Source organism: Leucoraja erinacea, chromosome 8 (assembly GCF_028641065.1).
Source record: "Leucoraja erinacea ecotype New England chromosome 8, Leri_hhj_1, whole genome shotgun sequence".
NCBI lineage: Eukaryota > Metazoa > Chordata > Chondrichthyes > Rajiformes > Rajidae > Leucoraja > Leucoraja erinaceus.
Genome location: NC_073384.1, coordinates 21064754 through 21084541, shown reverse-complemented (window position 1 = coordinate 21084541; position 19788 = coordinate 21064754). Strand labels below are relative to the sequence as shown.

Sequence of the window (19788 nt, the reverse complement as noted above, 5' to 3'; positions counted from 1 at the left end):
AAGAATTTTCCACATTTCATTGAGATCATTCTTTACAAGTCCGTGGAAAGGAAGCCTAGACTGTTCAATCTCCTCAAATATGCCATCCCAGAACCTAATGAATTTTAGAAACAAGAAACTGCAGATGATGGTTTATACCAATGATAGATGCAAAGTGCTGGAGTAAACTCAGCAGGTCAAGCAGCATTGCTGGAGAAAATGGATGGGTTGGGATTCTTCCGACTGATCAGTATGACAACTGCCAGTCTGAAGAAGGGTCCTGACTCGAAATGTCACCCAGAGATTCTGCCTCACCCACTGAGTAATCCCAGCACTTTATGTCTACCTAATGAATCTTATTTCTTTTTACCACTAATCAGTACAATGAAACCTCAGCTATTGGGCATAATGGAGGAGGCACCACACCTCAGGTTTGCCAAGAAGAGCTGGATATATTTCTCCTGGTTTTAACACAACTTCCTATCTCGAACGACTGATCCAGTCGAACCGAATTTCTCCATCTATGATTTATCAACTGGGGAAGGAAGTACTTAGAAATAATTGACATAAACAGACTGTTTTATGATGATGACTCAAAGGCTTAGTTCCTTCAGTATATCTTCTAACAGTGTTCAGGAAAGGAATAAAGATTAACCTTAAAACTCGATGCCAACCTCTTAATGCAAAGACCATTCAATAAATATTAGTGAATAGTCTTAAAACATATTCTTTGTAAAAGGTTACATTCACAGGAATGAGGTTCCCAAGTCTCCAGATCTAAATCTAATTCCAATCCCTGTCCCCAAATCTATCTTGTTGTGGCCCATGCAATGCACTTTCTCCGTAGCTGCAACACCAGATTCTACACTCTAGTTCCTTTCTCTTTACTACCTATTGTACTTGTGTATGGTTTTGATTGTAATCATGTATGGATGTGTTTACTTGGATAGCAATCAAATCCGCTTTCCATCAAAAGACATGACAATAATAAACCAATACCAATTGGATTTTCTGCTTGCACGCAGAATTTGTCCTCATCAATGTTGCTTGCTGTTGGCACCCATGGAAACTCTACAAAAATATCATAAATACTGTAGCTCGTATTAGCCATCTCAATATTGATTGCCGCCAGCTCAAGGAGAAGCCTGCAATTAGAAATCGCTACAGTACCATTTTAACATTGTATTAGAAGAATTGTGAATCACTTTAAATTGATCAAGATTAACTTCTTCAATTGCAAGTTTCACAGAATAGTGATGACCATATTCCTATATTACAGCATGCTGAAACTGACAGTAATCTGTAACTGACAGTAACTGACAGCATTGCCACTTTCATTTGACTGAACATCTCGTATGTGCATGTGACAAATAAACTTGACTTGACTTGACTTGACTTGACTAATCCCTTTTGATCATTTATATTTAGCATTTTATGATATCTTAACGAGACACATTACAAAGCATTTGGTACTATTCCAGCTATAGAATTGTTGTTAAATAAATGGATGCTGTGATGATAGGATGAAACTGGAAGAGATCCTGTATCGTCTGGTGAGGAGGAGCCTCATAGATGCATGTTCTTTGGGGACGGCGATCTTCTGTGACTGCATCCGGTGGCTCATGGCAGAAAGTTACCAGGGTTTTTCTTTAGAGTCCAGTTATAAATTCCTACCCTTTGGGGAAGCATGGAATACAGGCAAATTACTGTATCATCTAAAAACATAAAAGAGATAACACTGAAAATACTCCGCTGTTTCAGCTGCTTATGTGGGAAGAGACAAGTTAACATTTTGGATCTAAGGACCCTTCACTTTCCCCTTTCCTCTGCAGTTTAAAAAAAAATAATCTGCTGCACCTGTAAGTAAAAGCAAAGCAGGTGGAGACTTTAATCCTGGAGTAAGGACTTTGGCTTCCCAGCATCAAGAGTCAAGAGTGTTTTATTGCCATTTGGCCCAGATGGGATAATGAAATTCTTACTTGCTGCAGCACAACAGAATATGTGAATATGTAAACATTTTACATAATGGGGAAGAGAAAAAAAAGTTAAATAAATAATATATATAGTGCAATAATAATATAGTGTTTTGCAGTTCAGAGCTCAGAGCTTATTCATTGTTGTGTTTAATAGTCTAATGGCTGTAGGGAAGAAGCAGTTACTGAACCTGGATGTTACAGTTTTCAGGCTCCTGTATATTCTTCCTGTTGGCAATGGAGAAATGAGTGTGTGGCCAGAATGGTGTGGGTCTTTGATGATTTTGTATGCTTTTTTGAGGGCTTTCAAGTTCAAGTGAGTTTATTGTCATGTGTCCCTGTATAGGACAATGAAATTCTTGCTTTGCTTCAGCACACAGAACATAGTAGGCATTTACTACAGAACAGATAAGTGTGTCCATATACCATAATATAAATATATACACACATGAATAAATAAACTGATAAAGTGCAAATAACAGAAAATGGGTTATTAATAATAAGAGTTTTGTCCGAGCCAGGTTTAATAGCCTGATGGCTGTGGGGAAGTAGCTATTCCTGAACCTAGTTGTTGCAGTCTTCAGGCTCCTGTACCTTCTACCTGAAGGTAGCAGGGAGATGAGTGTGTGGCCAGGATGGTGTGGGTCTTTGATGATACTGCCAGCCTTTTTGAGGCAGCGACTGCGATAAATTCCCTCGATGGAAGGAAGGTCAGAGCCGATGATGGACTGGGCAGTGTTTACTACTTTTTGTAGTCTTTTCCTCTCCAGGGCGCTAAAATTGCCGAACCAAGCCACGATGCAACCGGTCAGCATGCTCTCTACTGTGTACCTGTAGAAGTTAGAGAGAGTCTTCCTTGACAAACCGACTCTCCGTAATCTCAGGAAGTAGAGGCGCTGATGAGCTTTCTTGATTATTGCATTAGTGTTCTCGGACCCTTTCAACCATCTAAATTGATATAAATGGGGCTGTGGGTCCCCCTCCTACTCCTTCCAAAGTCCACAATCAGTTCCTTGGTTTTGCTGGTGTTGAGCGCCAGGTTATTGCGCTGGCACCATATGGACAGTTGCTCGATCTCTCTTCTATACTCTGACTCATCCCCATCAATGATATGCCCTACAAGTGAGATTTTAGTGAGAAGTGAGCTGTAAGATGCAAACAGAAATAATTAGCAGCAGTCTGGAATGATCCAGAAGCTGAGACTGAGGCTGACCACAAGCTCAGGCAATCTAATCATACATGTGAGATAGGATTTCAGATTCCAACAAAGGTATGAATCTGAGTGAAAGCTAGAATGCAATTTGTGTGTTCATTCTTAAAATAGAATATCAGCGAAAATCGCGTGAGAAAAGCTTTTTTTAGCAAAGAGTAAATAAGAATTGGCTTTGCTTAGTTCAGTGAGGTTGCATCTCTTGGTGATAACTTCTGTGACTTCACTAGTGTTGACATAACAACAGATTTGCGGTAAAGAAGCACCAGGGAAACAAAAGAACCGACTGCAGAATTGGGCATGGAATTTACCCTGAGGGCAGCTAGAAACATACATAATTAATCTGCTTCACATTAAGATCACTTTGAACTGCACAGGAGCTTTTGGAGGAAGTTCCATGCTCTGATCTTTCACGGTGTCTTAAAGCTTTTTAAGCAGCAAGTCACACTATAGATTTTTCATACAACAAACCAGGAAATAAAAAATACTTTTCAGTGAATAGTTTATTGAAAGTGCATGGCAGATTAAAGATGAAATAACTGCAGGGCATTTTTAGGGAATATTATTGATAATATACTCATTCTATTATATTTTTTATTATATATATTATATATAACTATATTATAATTGAATCCAAATTCTTGGACTGAGGAATCAGCATTCCATATATAACATATAACAATTACAGCACGGAAACAGGCCATCTCGGCCCTACAAGTCCGTGCCGAACAAATTTTTTTCCCCTTAGTCCCACCTGCCTGCACTCATACCATAACCCTCCATTCCCTTCTCATCCATATGCCTATCCAATTTATTTTTAAATGATACCAATGAACCTGCCTCCACCACTTCCACTGGGAGCTCATTACCACTCTCTGCGTAAAGAAGTTCCCCCTCATATTACCCCTAAACTTCTGTCCCTTAATTCTGAAGTCATGTCCTCTTGTTTGAATCTTCCCCCCTTCCCCCTCCCTCCCAAAGTCAAGGAAGCTAGTTATCAACGTCAGGAAGCATGGGAGAGAATGGACATGGTTGAGAGCTTCAAATTCCTTATCATTAACATTACCAACAATCTGTTGTGGACCAACCACAGTGACATGACAGCCAAGAAGGCACACCATTGTCTCTACTTCCTGAGAAGATTGAGGACATTTAGCATATTTCCAATGGCTCTCTCAAACCTTTACAAATGCACCATAGAAAGCATAGTGTTGGTTTGCACGTGCAGGAAAGAACTGCAGATGCTGGTTTAAATCGACGGTCGACCCGAAACGTCACCCATTCCTTCTCTCCAGAGATGCAGCCTGTCCCGCTGAGTTACTCCAGCATTTTGTGTTGGGTTGCATCACAGCTCTGCCCAAAACTGCAAGAAATTGCAGAGTTGTGGATGTAGCCCACTCTATTACAGAAACCAGATTTCCCACCATTGACTCCATCTATACTTAATGCTGCCTCGGAAAAGCAGCCAACAATCAAAAACCTGTCCCACCCCAGTCATTCCTCCTCCACCCTGCTTCTGACCAGCAGGAGGTACAGCAGCTTGAAAGTGTGCACTACCTGACTCAGAAACATCTTCTTCACCTCTTGTCATGCGTCGGAATGGTCCTTCCATAAACTAGGCTACAGTCTGATTCACTTCTACCCCATTGCCATCATTGGATTTTGTCTATGAACTGATATGCTGAGATGCTCTATATTTTCCTCTGCACTTTCTGTTGCACTTGAATTTGAGTTGATTGTATTTAAGTATAATACTGTATTATTTGATCTGATCAGAAAGCATGCAAAATAAAGCATTTCACTGTACCTCAGTACACATGACAATAATAAACCTAAACCTAGTATTTATTGAATTTTATAATAATTTGAGAGTGTTACAATGCACATGAGTTTTCTAACCCCATTAGTGCTGTCTAAACAGTAATGCAGGTACAGCAGGCAGTGAAGAAAGCGAATGGCATGTTGGCCTTCATAACAAGAGGAGTTGAGTATAGGAGCAAGGAGGTCATTCTGCAGTTGTGCAGGGCCCTGGTGATACCACACCTGGTGTATTGTGTGCAGTTTTGATCCCGTAATTTGAGGAAGGACATTCTTGCTATTGAGGGAGTGCAGCGTAGGTTTACAAGGTTAATTCCCGGGATGGCGGGACTGGCATATGCTGAGAGAATGGAGCGGCTGGGCTTGTATACTCTGGAATTTAGAAGGATGAGAGGATATCATATTGAAACATAAGATTATTAGAGGCAGGAAACATGTTCCCGATGTTGAGGGGAATCCAGAACCAGGGGCCACAGTTTAAGAATAAGGGGTAAGCCATTTAGAACGGGGATAAGGAAACACTTTTTCACACAGAGAGTTTTGAGTCTGTGGCATTTTCTGCCTCAAAGAGGGCGGTGGAGGCTGGTTCTCTGGATACTTTCAAGAGAGAACCAGATAGGACTCTTAAAGATAGCGAAGTCAGGGGATACGGGGAGAAGGCAGGAACGGGGTACTGATTGTGGATGATCGGCCATGATCACATTGAATGGTGGTGCTGGCACGAAGGGCCGAATGGCCAACTCCTGCACCTATTGTCTATTGTCTACTATGACTCCGCTCCACCCTTTCAAACTCCTGAGATTTTGTGCAAATGGAACTTATTTTCAGGGTATTTAAAAAAATGTTAAATGCTGAAACAAAAATTCTGAAATTCAACTGATTCAAAAGAAACATTTAGTAGTTGTCGAACATTTGGCTCCTAATTATACTTGCCTTTTATTCAATAACATCAAGATATTCAGTATTGCTTCATTTCTTTAATGCCTAAAAATATATTTATCTTTGCTTTGGAATATATCCAGTAAATATTACTGACCACAACTCTTGGTTCGAGTCCCACAGATTTACTACATGCTGGGTTAAAGCAAATGGCCTTTCACATCTATCCCTTACTGTGATAGTGTGAACTCTAGTTCTAAGCTTCTCAGCCAAGAGAACTGTAAACTCCCTAAGAATTTTACATGTTTATTGAGATTAATTATCATTCTTCTAAATCTAGGGAGTACACACCCAGTCTGCTTAACCTGTTTAACTGACACAAACATGCCCTCTCAAAGAAAATAAGTTCATGAACCTTCCTCAACTCCTGAAATAAGCAGGTATTGCTTTGTGGAATTGGAGAAAGACTACTCTTTCACACAAATCATTTTGAAAATAGGGAAAACTAATCATTTGTCTTCCCAATTGCAAGCTGCTTCTGCATATGTGCACTTTTACTGATCACTGTACAAGGACATCCATCTTGCTTTGAACAACAGTTGTCGGCCTTTTAAAAAGATTTTGATCTTTATTTACAGGGCTTGAAGTAAGTGATGCTTTATTTACAGGGTGGCACATTGGCGCAGTGGGAGAGCTGCTGCCTCACAGCGCCAGAGACCCGAGTTCGATCCTGGATCACGGGCGCCTCTGGACGGAGATTGTACTTAGTTCCTGTGACCACTTGAGTTTTCTCCTGGGTGCTCCAGTTTCCCCCCCACATTCCAAAGGAGTGCAGGTTTGCAGGTTAATTGGCATATTAAACTGCCCCTGGTGTGTAGGATGCACAAATAGGATAAACTAGAACTAGTGTATGGATGATCGGTGGTCTGTGTGGACTCCAACCGGCTGAAGGGCCTGTTTTCATGCCGTATCTCTGAACTATTTTGGATACCTAAGTGGAAGACCTCTAATTTTATTCTCCAATGTCCTTGCCAATTCACTGACCTGTCCATATACTTTGAAACTTCCCTCAATCCTACTGGCAACCAACATTGCGACCAAACTTTAGGTAGTTCTGCTGTAAGGTATGTTTTGAAAATGTGTATTGGATAACTAGAGAATGCCATTTATATTACAAGGGACAAATTGGTTCTGATGCACTTTTAATTGTGAACTAAAGAACTTAACAGTTACTTTGGAATTTAACAAGAAGAAAATGAGGTGCCTTGGGGGAAAATAAAGGTCAAAATGTATGATATGTAACCTCCTTGTCGTAATTATTGGCATCATTGTTTCTTAAGAACGCAGTCTGTCTGTGGCTTTTGACATGTGTGCAATGATGTTCTATCAAAATGCGAATTGTGAACCTGAAACTCTAGCCCCGAACCCTCCGTTCCCATTGACATTGTTTTTATGACATGATTTTCTATAATGTGTGGTTTTGTAGGAACACGACTACCACATAATAATAAAACTACCAGTATATTACACAAAAGATAGACATAAAAAGCTGGAGTAACTCAGCAGAACAGGCAGCATCTCTGGAAAGAAGGAATGGGTAACGTTTCGGGTCGAGACTGGATATATTACACGATCTCTACACCCAAATCATTGAAATAGATAAGGATCCAGCATGGATATATGTATGGCATCACCCTCACCAATCAGAGTATCCCTGCCCAAAATGACCTGTTTATTTCTATGTTTAAGAAAGAACTGCAGTTGCTGGAAAAATCGAAGGTAGACAAAAATGCTGGAGGAACTCAGTGGGTGAGGCAGCATCTATGGCGAGAAGGAATAGGCAACGTTTCGGGTCGAGACCTTTCTTCAAACTGATGTCGGGAGGGGGTGGGAAAAAGAAAGGAAGAGGCGGAGACAGTAGGCTTGTGGGAGAGCTGGGGAGGGGAAGGAGGGAGAAAGCAAGGATTATCTGAAATTAGAAAAGTCAATGTTCATACTGCTGGGGTGTAAACTACTTAAGCGTAATATGAGGTAAAGTTCCTCTAATTTGCTCTGGGCCTCTGGCAATTGAGGAGGCCCAGGACAGAAAGGTCAGATTCGGAATGGGAGGGGGAGCTGAAGTGCTGAGCCACCGGGAGATCAGGTTGGTTAGTGCGAACTGAGTGGAGGTGTTGGGCGAAGCGATCGCCGAGCTATTGTTTTCTATCATTTAACCAAGCTTAAGATATATTCCAAATACCATCCATTCCAATTTTGTTCAATAATTGTGTGGCGTGTTAGTGAAGATCTTAAACTCCAAATATCATGTGCAAACTTGTTTCGCTTGATCTTTGTTACTAGTTACAACCTCCCTCTTAATTAAATTTGATAACATCCATGTTCTTTTAACATAATAAAGCATGTCCATTTAATAAATCTATTTTGACACTGCCCAACCCTACTATTTGTTTGGTGCCACTTGGCAACATCCTTATTAATCGATGCTATTAATCATTTTAGTCCTACAGCACGGAAACAGGCCATTAATCGCAACTCATTCATGCCGACCAAATTGCCCATTCTAAGCTAGTGCCATTTGCCAGAATTTGGCCCATATCCGTCTAATCCTTTCCTATCCTAACTGTCCAAATGTCTCTTAAAAGATGTAATTGTACCTCCCTTGAAGCTTCCTCTGACAACTCGTCAAAAACATACCTAGTATCCTCTGTGAGAAAAAAAATAGCACCTCTGGTTCCTATTAAATCCTTCACCTCTCACCTTAAACCCTCCCTGTTACTGATTCCCTTACCCTGGGAAAAAGACCGTGCATTCACCCTATCTATTCCCCTCGTGATTTTATACACCTCTATAATATCACTCCTCAGGCTCCTATGCCCCAAGGAATAAAGTCCAAGCATGCCGAACCTCTTCCCTTTGAGTCCGTCAAATCCTGGCAACATCCTGTGAATGCATTCTCTTCAGTGCCATCACACGCACGTAATAATGAGTGATACTAGTTAGGCTCATCCATCCTCCTTTTAAATAATCCAGGCCTTTTCTGATTCTGGCCATTTCTGTCCCTGGTCAGTCTCCAAATCCTTTGAAATGCCGTCACAGAACGGTGTGCGAGACAGTCATGGTTGTCCTTGTGTATGCTTATACAGTCAATCAAAAGAAGACAGCCAAAATTCCATGACTTGCCTAATGGACCTGCATCCATGAGCAAGTATGCAAGTAACTCGCAGGCAAAATCATAGCTCTGTTTGGAAGGTGCTTCCACCTTGTACAGCTATGGTATTGGAAATGGGCAGCATGAGCACTATGTGAGTATGATGTGGTCAGCATGAATTTTCTACAGCTGCAGGTGTTTCCCTAAAGTATCTGAGCTGACAGAGATTTTGCTTATTAATAGGGAAAGGGCGCTTTGATGGAACAATTTATTTCCACTAAAGTATCCCAGTTAATGAGCACAGTGCTTATTTTTGTTCACAAGCTGTATGTTTTGGCTCCAGCAATCTGCTGAAACGATTACGCCATACTGTAATTCACTTTTTTTCTGGCCCCTTCTGATTTAAGAAAGAAGAAATTTTTTTTGGAGGGGAGTGAGTGGGTGAAGAAACAGCGGGGACTGCATTAATCAAAAAAACTGCAGCATGTTACTTAGGAATTAAAGGATGAATGTTTGCTTTTCTTTCCCTATGGCCCTGATTTTTGCAGCGTGTTAAGTTTCAAGAGGGTTTTGCATTTGATGCTGCAATCAGCTTTTGCATTCTTAAAGAATGTTACACTCTCTAATTAAATTGAAATAAGCACATGTGTACTGTCTTTGTCATGGGCATGAGATGGGCAGTGGCTAGGTTTGCATGCAATAGCAGACCACAAAGTGAAGTAGAAACATGGAAAATAGGTGCAGGAGGAGGTAATTCGACCCTTCTAGCCAGCACCGCCATTCATTGTGATCATGGCTAATCGTCCCCAATCACTAGCCTGCCTTTTCCCCATATCCCTTGATTCCACTAGCCCCTCGAGCTCTATCTAACTCTCTCTTAAATCCATCCAGTGATTTGGCCTCCACTGCCCTCTGCGGCTGGGAATTCCACAAATTCACAACTCTCTGGGTGAAAACGTTTTTTCTCACCTCAGTCTTAAATGGCCTCCCCTTTATTCTAAAACTGTGGCCCCTGGGTCTGGACTCGCCCAACATTGGGAACATTTTTTCTGCATCTAGCTTGTCCAGTCCTATTATAATTTTATATGTTTCTATAAGATCTTCCCCTCATCCTTCTAAACTCCTGTGAATACAAGCCTAGTCTTTTCAATCTTCAGGCAGTTTTCAATCAGATTTTCAATCAGTCAGGCAGTATTGCTGGCAACATCAAATCCCTCTTACATTCACTATCATGAAGAGCTTTGAGAGGCTGGTCATGGCACATCTAAACTCCAGCCTCCCAGACAGCATTCATACATGTAATTCATCAACCGCCATAACAGGTCTATGGCAGATGCTATTTCTCTGACCCTACACTCGTCTCTGGAACATTTGGAAAACAAGTACCACTTAAAACCCCTTGGCCCAAATTGCATGCTTCAACCTCTGGGGTTCTTCCCCATTTATTGCATTATGTTGCATCTTCTCACCTAACATTGTGCTTATTTTGAAGATAATCTTATGCAGTCATTTGTTGAATATGTGGCAGAATGAAGAATACATTGGGTGGGTTAGTGGTCGTGATCATGAGGACATAATTGATATTAATATGTGGTGTTTAACATAGAGATTGAAAATTATGTGATTGATATGAAAGCATTGTTTCAACTGGTGGTTGATTCAGTTACAAGCAGGCACAGATTTATGACAATGGGCAAATAAAACTTTCATGGATTGTAATCGGTTGTTGAAAGAAGATAAAAGCAGCAATGTGCAAAAGGAAATTGGATCATTTGTTGAGGGAGAGTCACTGTCTCGAAATAATGGTTCACCTGTTTAGGCAGACTTGATGGAATTATTTCTTCTGAGGGCTAAAAGTCTTCGGAACTCTCTTCCTCCAAGACCAATGTGAGTAGATTATTCTCTCAGACTGATTCTTAATAAGAGGGTGACGCATACTCTTGAGTATGGGGAATGTGGGTTGAGGTTGCAGTCAGAACGCCTATGATCTTGTTGAATGGTAGAGCAGGTAGGTGGTTGACTTGGCCATTCCCACTTCTAATTCATATCTTCAATGCTGGTTTTGCACATCAAGATGGCAGCAGGAGAGTTGAAAGTTATCACTGAGGTTTATTTCATATTGATGATATTGAGTTTGATGGAGTTTGTAAGATAAATAATGAGGGTTCTTCCTAGCATTGTTCAGATATTACATTTGAAGGTTGTTAAAATATATCTTTTGGTGAAAATTTGGACAACTCTTTTCATCTGAAAAGGTTGTGAGTCAATGTTCTGTTTTCCAAGTTATTTACCACATCAATGAATGGGGTGAAATATGATGTAATATAATCTTAAAAGATTTGTGCCATGCCACTGGAAGATTAGCTTTAAGTATTCTTTAGAACTATTGGCTTCTCTTGAGTGGTTAAGTAAGAGAGGCAAACTTCCAATCATTCTCGGCACTTCCACTACAGAAATGAGTAAGGTGATCTTTAACTATTTTGAAAACTCTAATGAGTATTTTTCTCATCCCTCGAGGAATGAGAGTATAAGAATACTCTTGCAAAACAGCCCCATTATGGGTGCATGAAACACATGTTTAGGAGAGTAGGAGAGTGCATGTTTAGGAGAGTGGCCATCCGTCTCATGATTTCTTCCAGTTCCAGCTTCTTGGGAAAATGTTATTTCACTATTGAATCTACACTTGCTATCACCTCCCTCAAGATCAGTATACAGATTTTGTTTGAAATCTGTTTCTTGAAACATTCAAACCAACCAAGGCTGTTCCTAAACCTATTCGTGCTTTCAGAAGATTCTTCACCTTCCTCCTATTTATTCAAGTCTCAGTATAACCATCTCACTTTTTCCTGGATCATCTCCAAACTTAAGGGCATATGCCTTTGATTCCGAGCTTCAAACTGGACACGCAAACCTTTTTCTATTCTCTCCATTATAACACCCCTGCTCTTCATAACATCCACTGCATTTCTCGGGACACGAATGTTCTTAGCAAGTTGATAAGGATTGTTCAATCGATTAACACTGCAGATTTAATGAATAACAGATGTCCACCAACAACTTGGGTTTATCACTGCTATTGATGGTATTAATAATGCACTGATGTCTTCAGAGTCGAAACAGGTCGGCATTTCTTACAGTTAGATTAGTCCATTTTTAATAACCTCAATCTTTATAAATTGAGGACAGCACCCTAATGACATGGACATTATGGTGAAAATCTGTAAATTTTCATGGAATTTTGTATTTCGTGGAATGCCATATTCTTTAGAGAATTAAATTATTTTTGAAAGCGAATTGGGTAGTTACTAAAATTTCAGTTTTTGTGCAGTGGATGTTGGTAATGAGTTTTCAAGCTTATATAATGCCTTTTGTTTTGTTTCTACTGCTGCCTCAAAGGTCCATGGGGCTTGGGTTCAATTTTGTCCATGGGTTCTATCTGTGTGGTGTTTGAACATTTCTCCCCGTGTCCATGTGGGCTTTTCGCAGATACCCTTGTTTCCGCATATATCTAATGACATGTAGGTAGGCTAATTGGCAATAACTGTTGCTATTATAAATAACTGCTAGTGCAGATAAGTAGCAGAAGAATGTAAAGTTGATAAGCATGTGGGAGAAAACATGAGTTCCAGGACTACAAGGAGAAAGAAGTGGAATGGGATTGAAGAGATTTTTCTGATAGGAGCCAGCTTGGACTGCATGGCCTTCTTTTTGTGATTACCCATTTAAGAGTGTTCATGTAAAGGATGTTGTGAATGGCTGAAGAAATGCCACCTAGTTGAGAGGTTTGATATTTGATAGGCTGTGCACTGAATAGATTGAATGTTTGAGGGAGATTTACAAGAGTCAAGAGTCAAGAGTCAATTTAATTGTCATTTGGACCCCTGGGGGTCCAAACGAAATGCCGTTTCTGCAGCCATACATTACAAACAAATAGACCCCAGACACAACATAATTACATTTAACATAAACATCCATCACATAACTGTGATGGAAGGCCAAAAAAACTTATCTCTCCACTGCACTCTCCCCCCCCCCCCCCCCCCCGATGTCACAGTCAAAGTCAAAGCCCCCGGCTGGCGATGGCGATTGTCCCGCGGCCATTGAAGCCACGCCGGGTGGTGCGAGGTCGCACACCGGGTCTTGATGTTGGAGCCCCCGGTGTGCGCTCGCAAAGTCCCGCAGCCGTTCCAGCCGCGCGGGGCAATGGTGTTAGGCCCCGCTCCAGGAGCTCTTCGACCCCGCAACACGGGCGGGAGAATTCGCCGTTGCAGCAGCCCGAAAAGCGGTCTCCCTCCAGGGAGCCGCGCGGGGTCGTCCGAGCCGTCCGCAGACCCGCAGTAGCAGCCTCCGACTCAGCAGCAGCAGCAGCAGCAGCAGCAGCAGCAGCAGCGGCAGCGCTCCTCCACCGCTCCACCCGCTCCGGTCTCGGCCAGCTCCGCGACGGCAACGGTGAGTCGGCACCAGAGTCCCCGGCTTCTTCCCGTTGGAGGCCGCTCCTCGTTGCGGCCTCAACGACACCTGAGACCCGACGAGAAAAGGTCGGGTCTCCAGTGCAGGGAGAGATTCAAAAGTTTCCCCCCCCACCCACCCCACCCCCACCCCCCCACACACACACCCCAACATAAAATAACAAAAACTACACAGAAACACAGACAAAAAATAACAAAAACGCGGACAGGCTGCAGAGGCCGCTGCTGGCCAGAGCCGCGCCGCCTACCGGAACAGTAGATTTACTATCTTGTAATAAAGACATGTTCTTTAATTTATGGTTTGGCTGTACTCTAACATGGAAATAAACGGAATCCTTTAATAATTACGTTAATTATTTATCTAAACATGTTTAAATGTTACTCCTTTCTCTGTGGCTTCATCTTGTTGGCCTCAATAGTGACAATATCTTACTGATATTGGCATAATTCCAACAGCATATTGAGGAAACTTTAATATAGAGGCTTCTACTTTCAATTGGGGTATGACCATGTAATCAGCAGCATAACAACAACAATGAAGGTTTGTACACAGGTGTCTTATACCCATTGCAGGCAGTATCACTCAATGTTTAACCCTGCCTGTTCCTGGCATGCTTTGAAATAGTCATTTGTTTTCCACAGAAACATGATCAAATCATTCTACACTGCCAGTCTGTTATACGACGTCCTTACCGTGTTTGGGGAGCTCACTGAAGAGGCAAGTATGCAGATAATTTATCTAGGATTGCATAGTGTGCCGAGATTAAAGGTTAAATCTTGCATTTTTTTTAACATTATGAAGTGCTGTATGCTTTGCAAGAAAAACTGTACTTTAATTCTTAAATTCAAGAAATATATATATTCAATGAATAATTTATGTATTGATGCATGTAATACTACAGAACAAACACACTCTGGCCATTCCAAAGTATTTCAGAGCCAATGAATTATATTTAAATTGCAGTAATTGTAGTTAACGAGCATATTGCCTCAGCCAATTTACGCACAGCAGAGTCCCAGAGAACTTGAGGAAATAACTGAATGATTCATTATAATGTTGTTCATTGATCTTGTATTTTATTTTTGTAAAAGAAGGGGTCAAGACTGCTTTTAGAAATTTCTCAAGGGAAGTATGAAGTGGAAGCATAATCATGTTGAATACCCCTGATGCCTTGCCATCAGATCTGTAAAGATCTCCAAGAACAGTCCTAAACCGAGGAGGTTTTTAGATAGTGCTGTAAAATAATTGCCATTGTCATAAGAGCTTAACTAGAGTAAACGACTTAGCAACTTGTGTCGTTTTCAACTTTGGGTGTGACCTAACTCCATCTTCTCCCTGTAACCCTTAATATCTTTGACTAACACAAACTATCAATTTCATATTTTAATGTAACAATTGACCCGGCATTAATTGTCATTTGTGTCAAAGTGCTCCAAACTTCTATCAACTTTTTAATGCTAAAATATCACATAACCTCATCCCTGAAGGATTTGGTTCATATGTTTAACTTCTGTCCCCTAATCCTAGATACTTCAACCAGTAACAAAATTCCATCTCTCTCTGACTTATCTGTTTTCTTTACTATGTTAATACAACTGTAGTGTATGTAATCTTTCCTTTTGTAGTTTCACAACGGCCTCATTAGGGGGGGGGGGGGGGGGAAAAAAGTTAGAACCAGGGTATGTGGAGATGAGTTCAGTGAAGCAAGAGCAGGGAGAAACAATGGGTTGTGTTTAGTTTGGAGGTACAGCAAGGAAACAGGGCCTTTGGACCATTGAGTCTGTGGCAATCAACGATCACCCATACACTAGTTCTATTCTACACACTAGAGACAATTTGACATGCCAATTAATCTAGAAACATGCACCTATTTGGAATGTGGGAGGAAAAACATTTTCAGCAAGAAAGTTGTGAATCTGTGGAATTCTCTGCCACAGAAGGCAGTGGAGGCTAATTCACTTGATGTATTCAAGAGAGAGTTAGATATACAGTGCTCTCCATAATGTTTGGGACAAAGACCCATCATTTATTTATTTGCCTCTGTACTCCACAATTTTGAGATTTGTAATAGAAAAAATCACGTGGTCAGATTTTAATAAAGGCCATTTTTATGCATTTTGGTTTTACCATGTAGAAATTACAGCAGTGTTTATACATAACCTCCCCCCCCCCCCCATTTCAGGGCACCATAATGCTTGGGACACATGGCTTCACAGGTGATTGTAATTGGGCAGGTGCGTAATAACGTATATTCATATGCTTGTATACTCTGGAGTTTAGAAGGCTGAGAGGGGATCTTATTGAAACATATAAGATTATTAAGGGTTTGGACACGCTAGAGGCAGGAAACATGTCCCCAATGTTGGGGGTGTCCAGAACCAGGGGCCACAGTTTAAGAATAAGGGGTAATCCATTTAGAAAGGAGATGAGGAAACACTTTGTCCTCACCGAGAGTTGTGAGTCTGTGGAATTCTATGCCTCAGAGGGCGATGGAGGCCGGTTCTCTGGATACTTTAAAGAGAGAGCTAGATAGGGGTCTTAAAGATAGCTGAGTCACGGGATATGGGGAGAAGACAGGAACGGGGTACTGATTGGGGATGATCAGCCAAGATCACATTGAATGGCGATGCTGGCTCGAAGGGCCGAATGGCCTATTCCTGCACCTATGGTCTATTGTCCTTTGTCTATAGCTGCCTCCTTAGTGCAGGTATAAGAGAGCTCTCAACACCTAGGCCTTCCTCCAATCTTTCCATCACCTTTGGAAACTTTTATTGCTGTTTATCAACATGAGGACCAACGTTGTGCCAATGAAAGTCAAATAAGCCATTATGAGACTGAGAAACAAGAATAAAACAGTTAGAGACTTCAGCCAAACTTTAGGCTTACCAAAATCAACTGTTTGGAACATCATTAAGAAGAAAGAGAGCACTGGTGAGCTTACTAATCGCAAAAGGACTGGCAGGCCAAGGTAGACTTCCACAGCTGACAACAGAAGAATTCTCTCTATAATATAGAAAAATGTATAATATAGAAAAACACCTGACCGACAGATCAGAAACACTATTCAGGAGTCGGGTGTGGATTTGTCAACGACCACTGTCTGCAGAAGATTTCATGAACAGAAATACAGAAGCTACACTGCAAGATGCAAACCACTGGTTAGCTGCATAAATAGGATGGTCGGGTTACATCCAGGTTCAGGAACAGCTTCTTCCCCACAGCCATCAGGCTATTAAACACGACATCAAATAAGCTCTGAACAATAACAGTCTATTATTATTATTGCACTTTATCTATTTATTTATTGTGTATATATGGTCTATGGTCAATTGACATACTGAACTTTTATCTCCCATTCTGTATTATGTTTACATATTCTGTCGTGCTGCAGCAAGTAAGAATTTCATTGTCATATCTGGGACACATGACAATAAAACTCTCTTGACTCTTGACTACACTGCAAGATGCAAACAACTGGTTAGCTGCAAAAAATAGGATGGCCAGGTTACAGTTTGCCAAGAAGTACTTAAAGGAGCAACCACAGTTCTGGAAAAAGGTCTTGTGGACAGCTGAGACGAAGATTAACTTACATCAGAGTGATGGCAAGAGCAAAGTATGGAGGGGAGAAGGATCTGCCCAAGATCAAAAACATACCACCTCATCTGTGAAACACGGTGGTAGGGGTGTTATGGCCTGGGCATGTATGGCTGCTGAAGGTACTGGCTCACTTATCTTCATTGATGATACAACTGCTGATGGTAATAGCATAATGAATTCTGACATCCTATCTGCTCAAGTTCAAACAAATGCCTCAAAACTCATTGGCTGGCAGTTCATTCTACAGCAAGACAATAATCCCAAACATACTGCTAAAGCAACAAAGGAGTTTTTCAAAGCTAAAAAATGGTCAATTCGTGAGTAGCCAAGTCAATTCTTGAGTAGCCAAGTCAGTTCACGATCTGAACCCCATTGAACATGCCTTTTATATGCTGAAGAGAATGCTGAAAGGGACTAGCCCTCAAAACAAGCATAAGCTAAAGATGGCTGCAATACAGATCTGGCAGAGCATCACCAGAGAAGACACCCAGCAAATGATGTTCATGAACCGCAGACTTCAAGCAGTCATTGCATGCAAAAGATATGCAACGAAATACTAAACATGACTACTTTTATTTTTATGCCATTGCTGAAATGGGGCCTGAAATGGGGGGACTATGGAAAAACACTGATGTAAATTCTAAATGGTGAAACCTAAATGTATAAAAATGGCCTTTATTAAAATCTGACAAAGTGCACTTTAACCACATGTGATTTATTTTTCCTATTGCAAATATCAAATTGTGGAGTACATATGCAAATAAATAAATGATGGGTCTTTCGCCCAAACATTATCGTGGCCACTGTAGCTCTTAGGGCTAACGGAATCGAGGATTATGGGGAGAAAGCAGGAGCAGGGTACTGTTTCTGGATGATCAGCCATGATCATAGTGAATGGCGGTGCTGACTCAAAGGGCTGAATGGCCTATTCCTGCACCTATTTTCTATGCTTCTGTGAAACCTGAGCATCTGGAGAAAGCGCATGTGGTCACAGGGAGACCGTTCAAACTCTTCCCGGGCAATTCTGTTTGTGGATTTTCGGGTGAGGGTGGAAGCGGGCAGTGCGGGGCTAGGGAATGATTACTTTGGACGCTGTGGAGGGCAGATCGCCAGAGGTGATGAGCTCAGAAACAGTCTGGGGGGTAATGGCCTAGTGTTTATGGAGTCATGGTTCCTGTCTATAAATAGAAACAGATTTATTCCAGGAATTGGAAGAATATCTTATAGAATGTGAAGAGTTAAGAGCAAGCAATGTTGTGAGGTTGTGAACTAACTTGCCAGAGTTTGTGATTTACTTTGTGTAGGAAGGAACTGCAGATGGTGTTTTTTGCTGAAACGAAATGCTGGAGTCACTTAGTGGGTTAGGCAGTAACTCTGGAGAAAAGGAATAGATGAAGTTTTGGGTCAGAACCCTTCCTCACTCTGCAATCTGAAGGTGGTGAATGGCGAATGAAGTTAAGATATGTCAGCCAAATCTAAAGTGGCAGGACACACATATGAGACGGAATAATCCAAATATTGTTTATATATTCCAAGGTTAATTATTTCCAAAAGGAGAGGTTGAGATTGACTTAATGGGGGACTCTGTTATGGTGACTTGGAAAGATTTTCCCCCTTGTGTGAACAATCAGTAATCAAGGGTCATCAATTTAGAAATTCATGAGCCAAATTACGTATCCAGTGCTTTTTCACAGGCACTGACAGAAAAATAGAATGTATTCTACAAGGTAAAATAGGATAACAGAAGGGGTGTGGAGCAGAATATTTAGTTTTGATATGTTCACACCAAATCACTCGTTCATGATAGCCTTCACCCTTTGTTGCAAATGGATATGAGACTACAACTTTCCCTCTGCTATTCCAAAGTGATGTAATGCAACTGTTAGATAACAATGTGCTTTATGGTAGCAGTGATCTGACAAAGTACCTTAGAGGTGTCAATTTCTGCTGAGATGCAAGATTCTGTTTTTTTAAAGGAAAAAAATGATCCTATTGACAGTTTTTGATGAAGAACTGGGGATTTTTTTTCAGTGTCCTGACAAAAGGCAGGCACGGGTTATTGATTTGGGACGATTAGCCATGATCACAATAAATGGCGGTGTTGGCTCGAAGGGCCGAATGGCCTTCTCCTGCACCTATTTTCTATGTTTCTAAAATGTATTCCTCGAAGACAAGCAGCAAACGGTCATTATTACCACATTACTCTTTGCAGAAGCTTGCTGTGTGCAAATGGCCACAGTTGGGCAGGACAGTAGTGTAGCTGGTAAAGCCGCTGACTCACATGTCCAGGCATCTGGATTCAATTCTGACCACCTGTGCTGTTTGTGGAGTATGCACGTTCTCCCTGTGACCACATTGGGTTTCTCCAGGGTGCTCAGCTTTTCTCCCATGTACCAAAGATGTGTGCATTGGTAGAGTAATTAACTATTGATTTTTTCCTCTAGTGTGTAGTCAAGTGATAGAATTGGAAATGTGTGTGTAGGTTGGAAATGTTGATGGAAATGTGGGGCGAATAAAATGGGATTTGTGTAAATAGTGCTGGATGTTCAGTACTAACTCAATGGGCTGAAGGGCCTGTTTCCCTGATGTGTGATGCTGTCACCCTATGACATTATCATTGTGCCTATACTTGAAAGCACTTCAAGACCTGTGAGTGTCAATGTATGTGAGAGAATAAAGTGCGTTTATTTCTTATTCATGGTGGATTAGAGTAG

General features: G+C 41.2%; 1 protein-coding gene across 1 annotated transcript in view; it reads left to right on the top strand.

Moving 5' to 3' along the window:
• vta1 (vesicle (multivesicular body) trafficking 1) overlaps positions 1-19788 on the top strand; it is a 172257-nt gene that overhangs the window by 87568 nt on the left and 64901 nt on the right. Inside the window, exon 4 of the mRNA XM_055639171.1 lies at positions 14119-14194. Within this exon, the coding sequence (XP_055495146.1) occupies positions 14119-14194 (76 nt within the window). The remainder of the gene's footprint in view (positions 1-14118; positions 14195-19788) is intronic.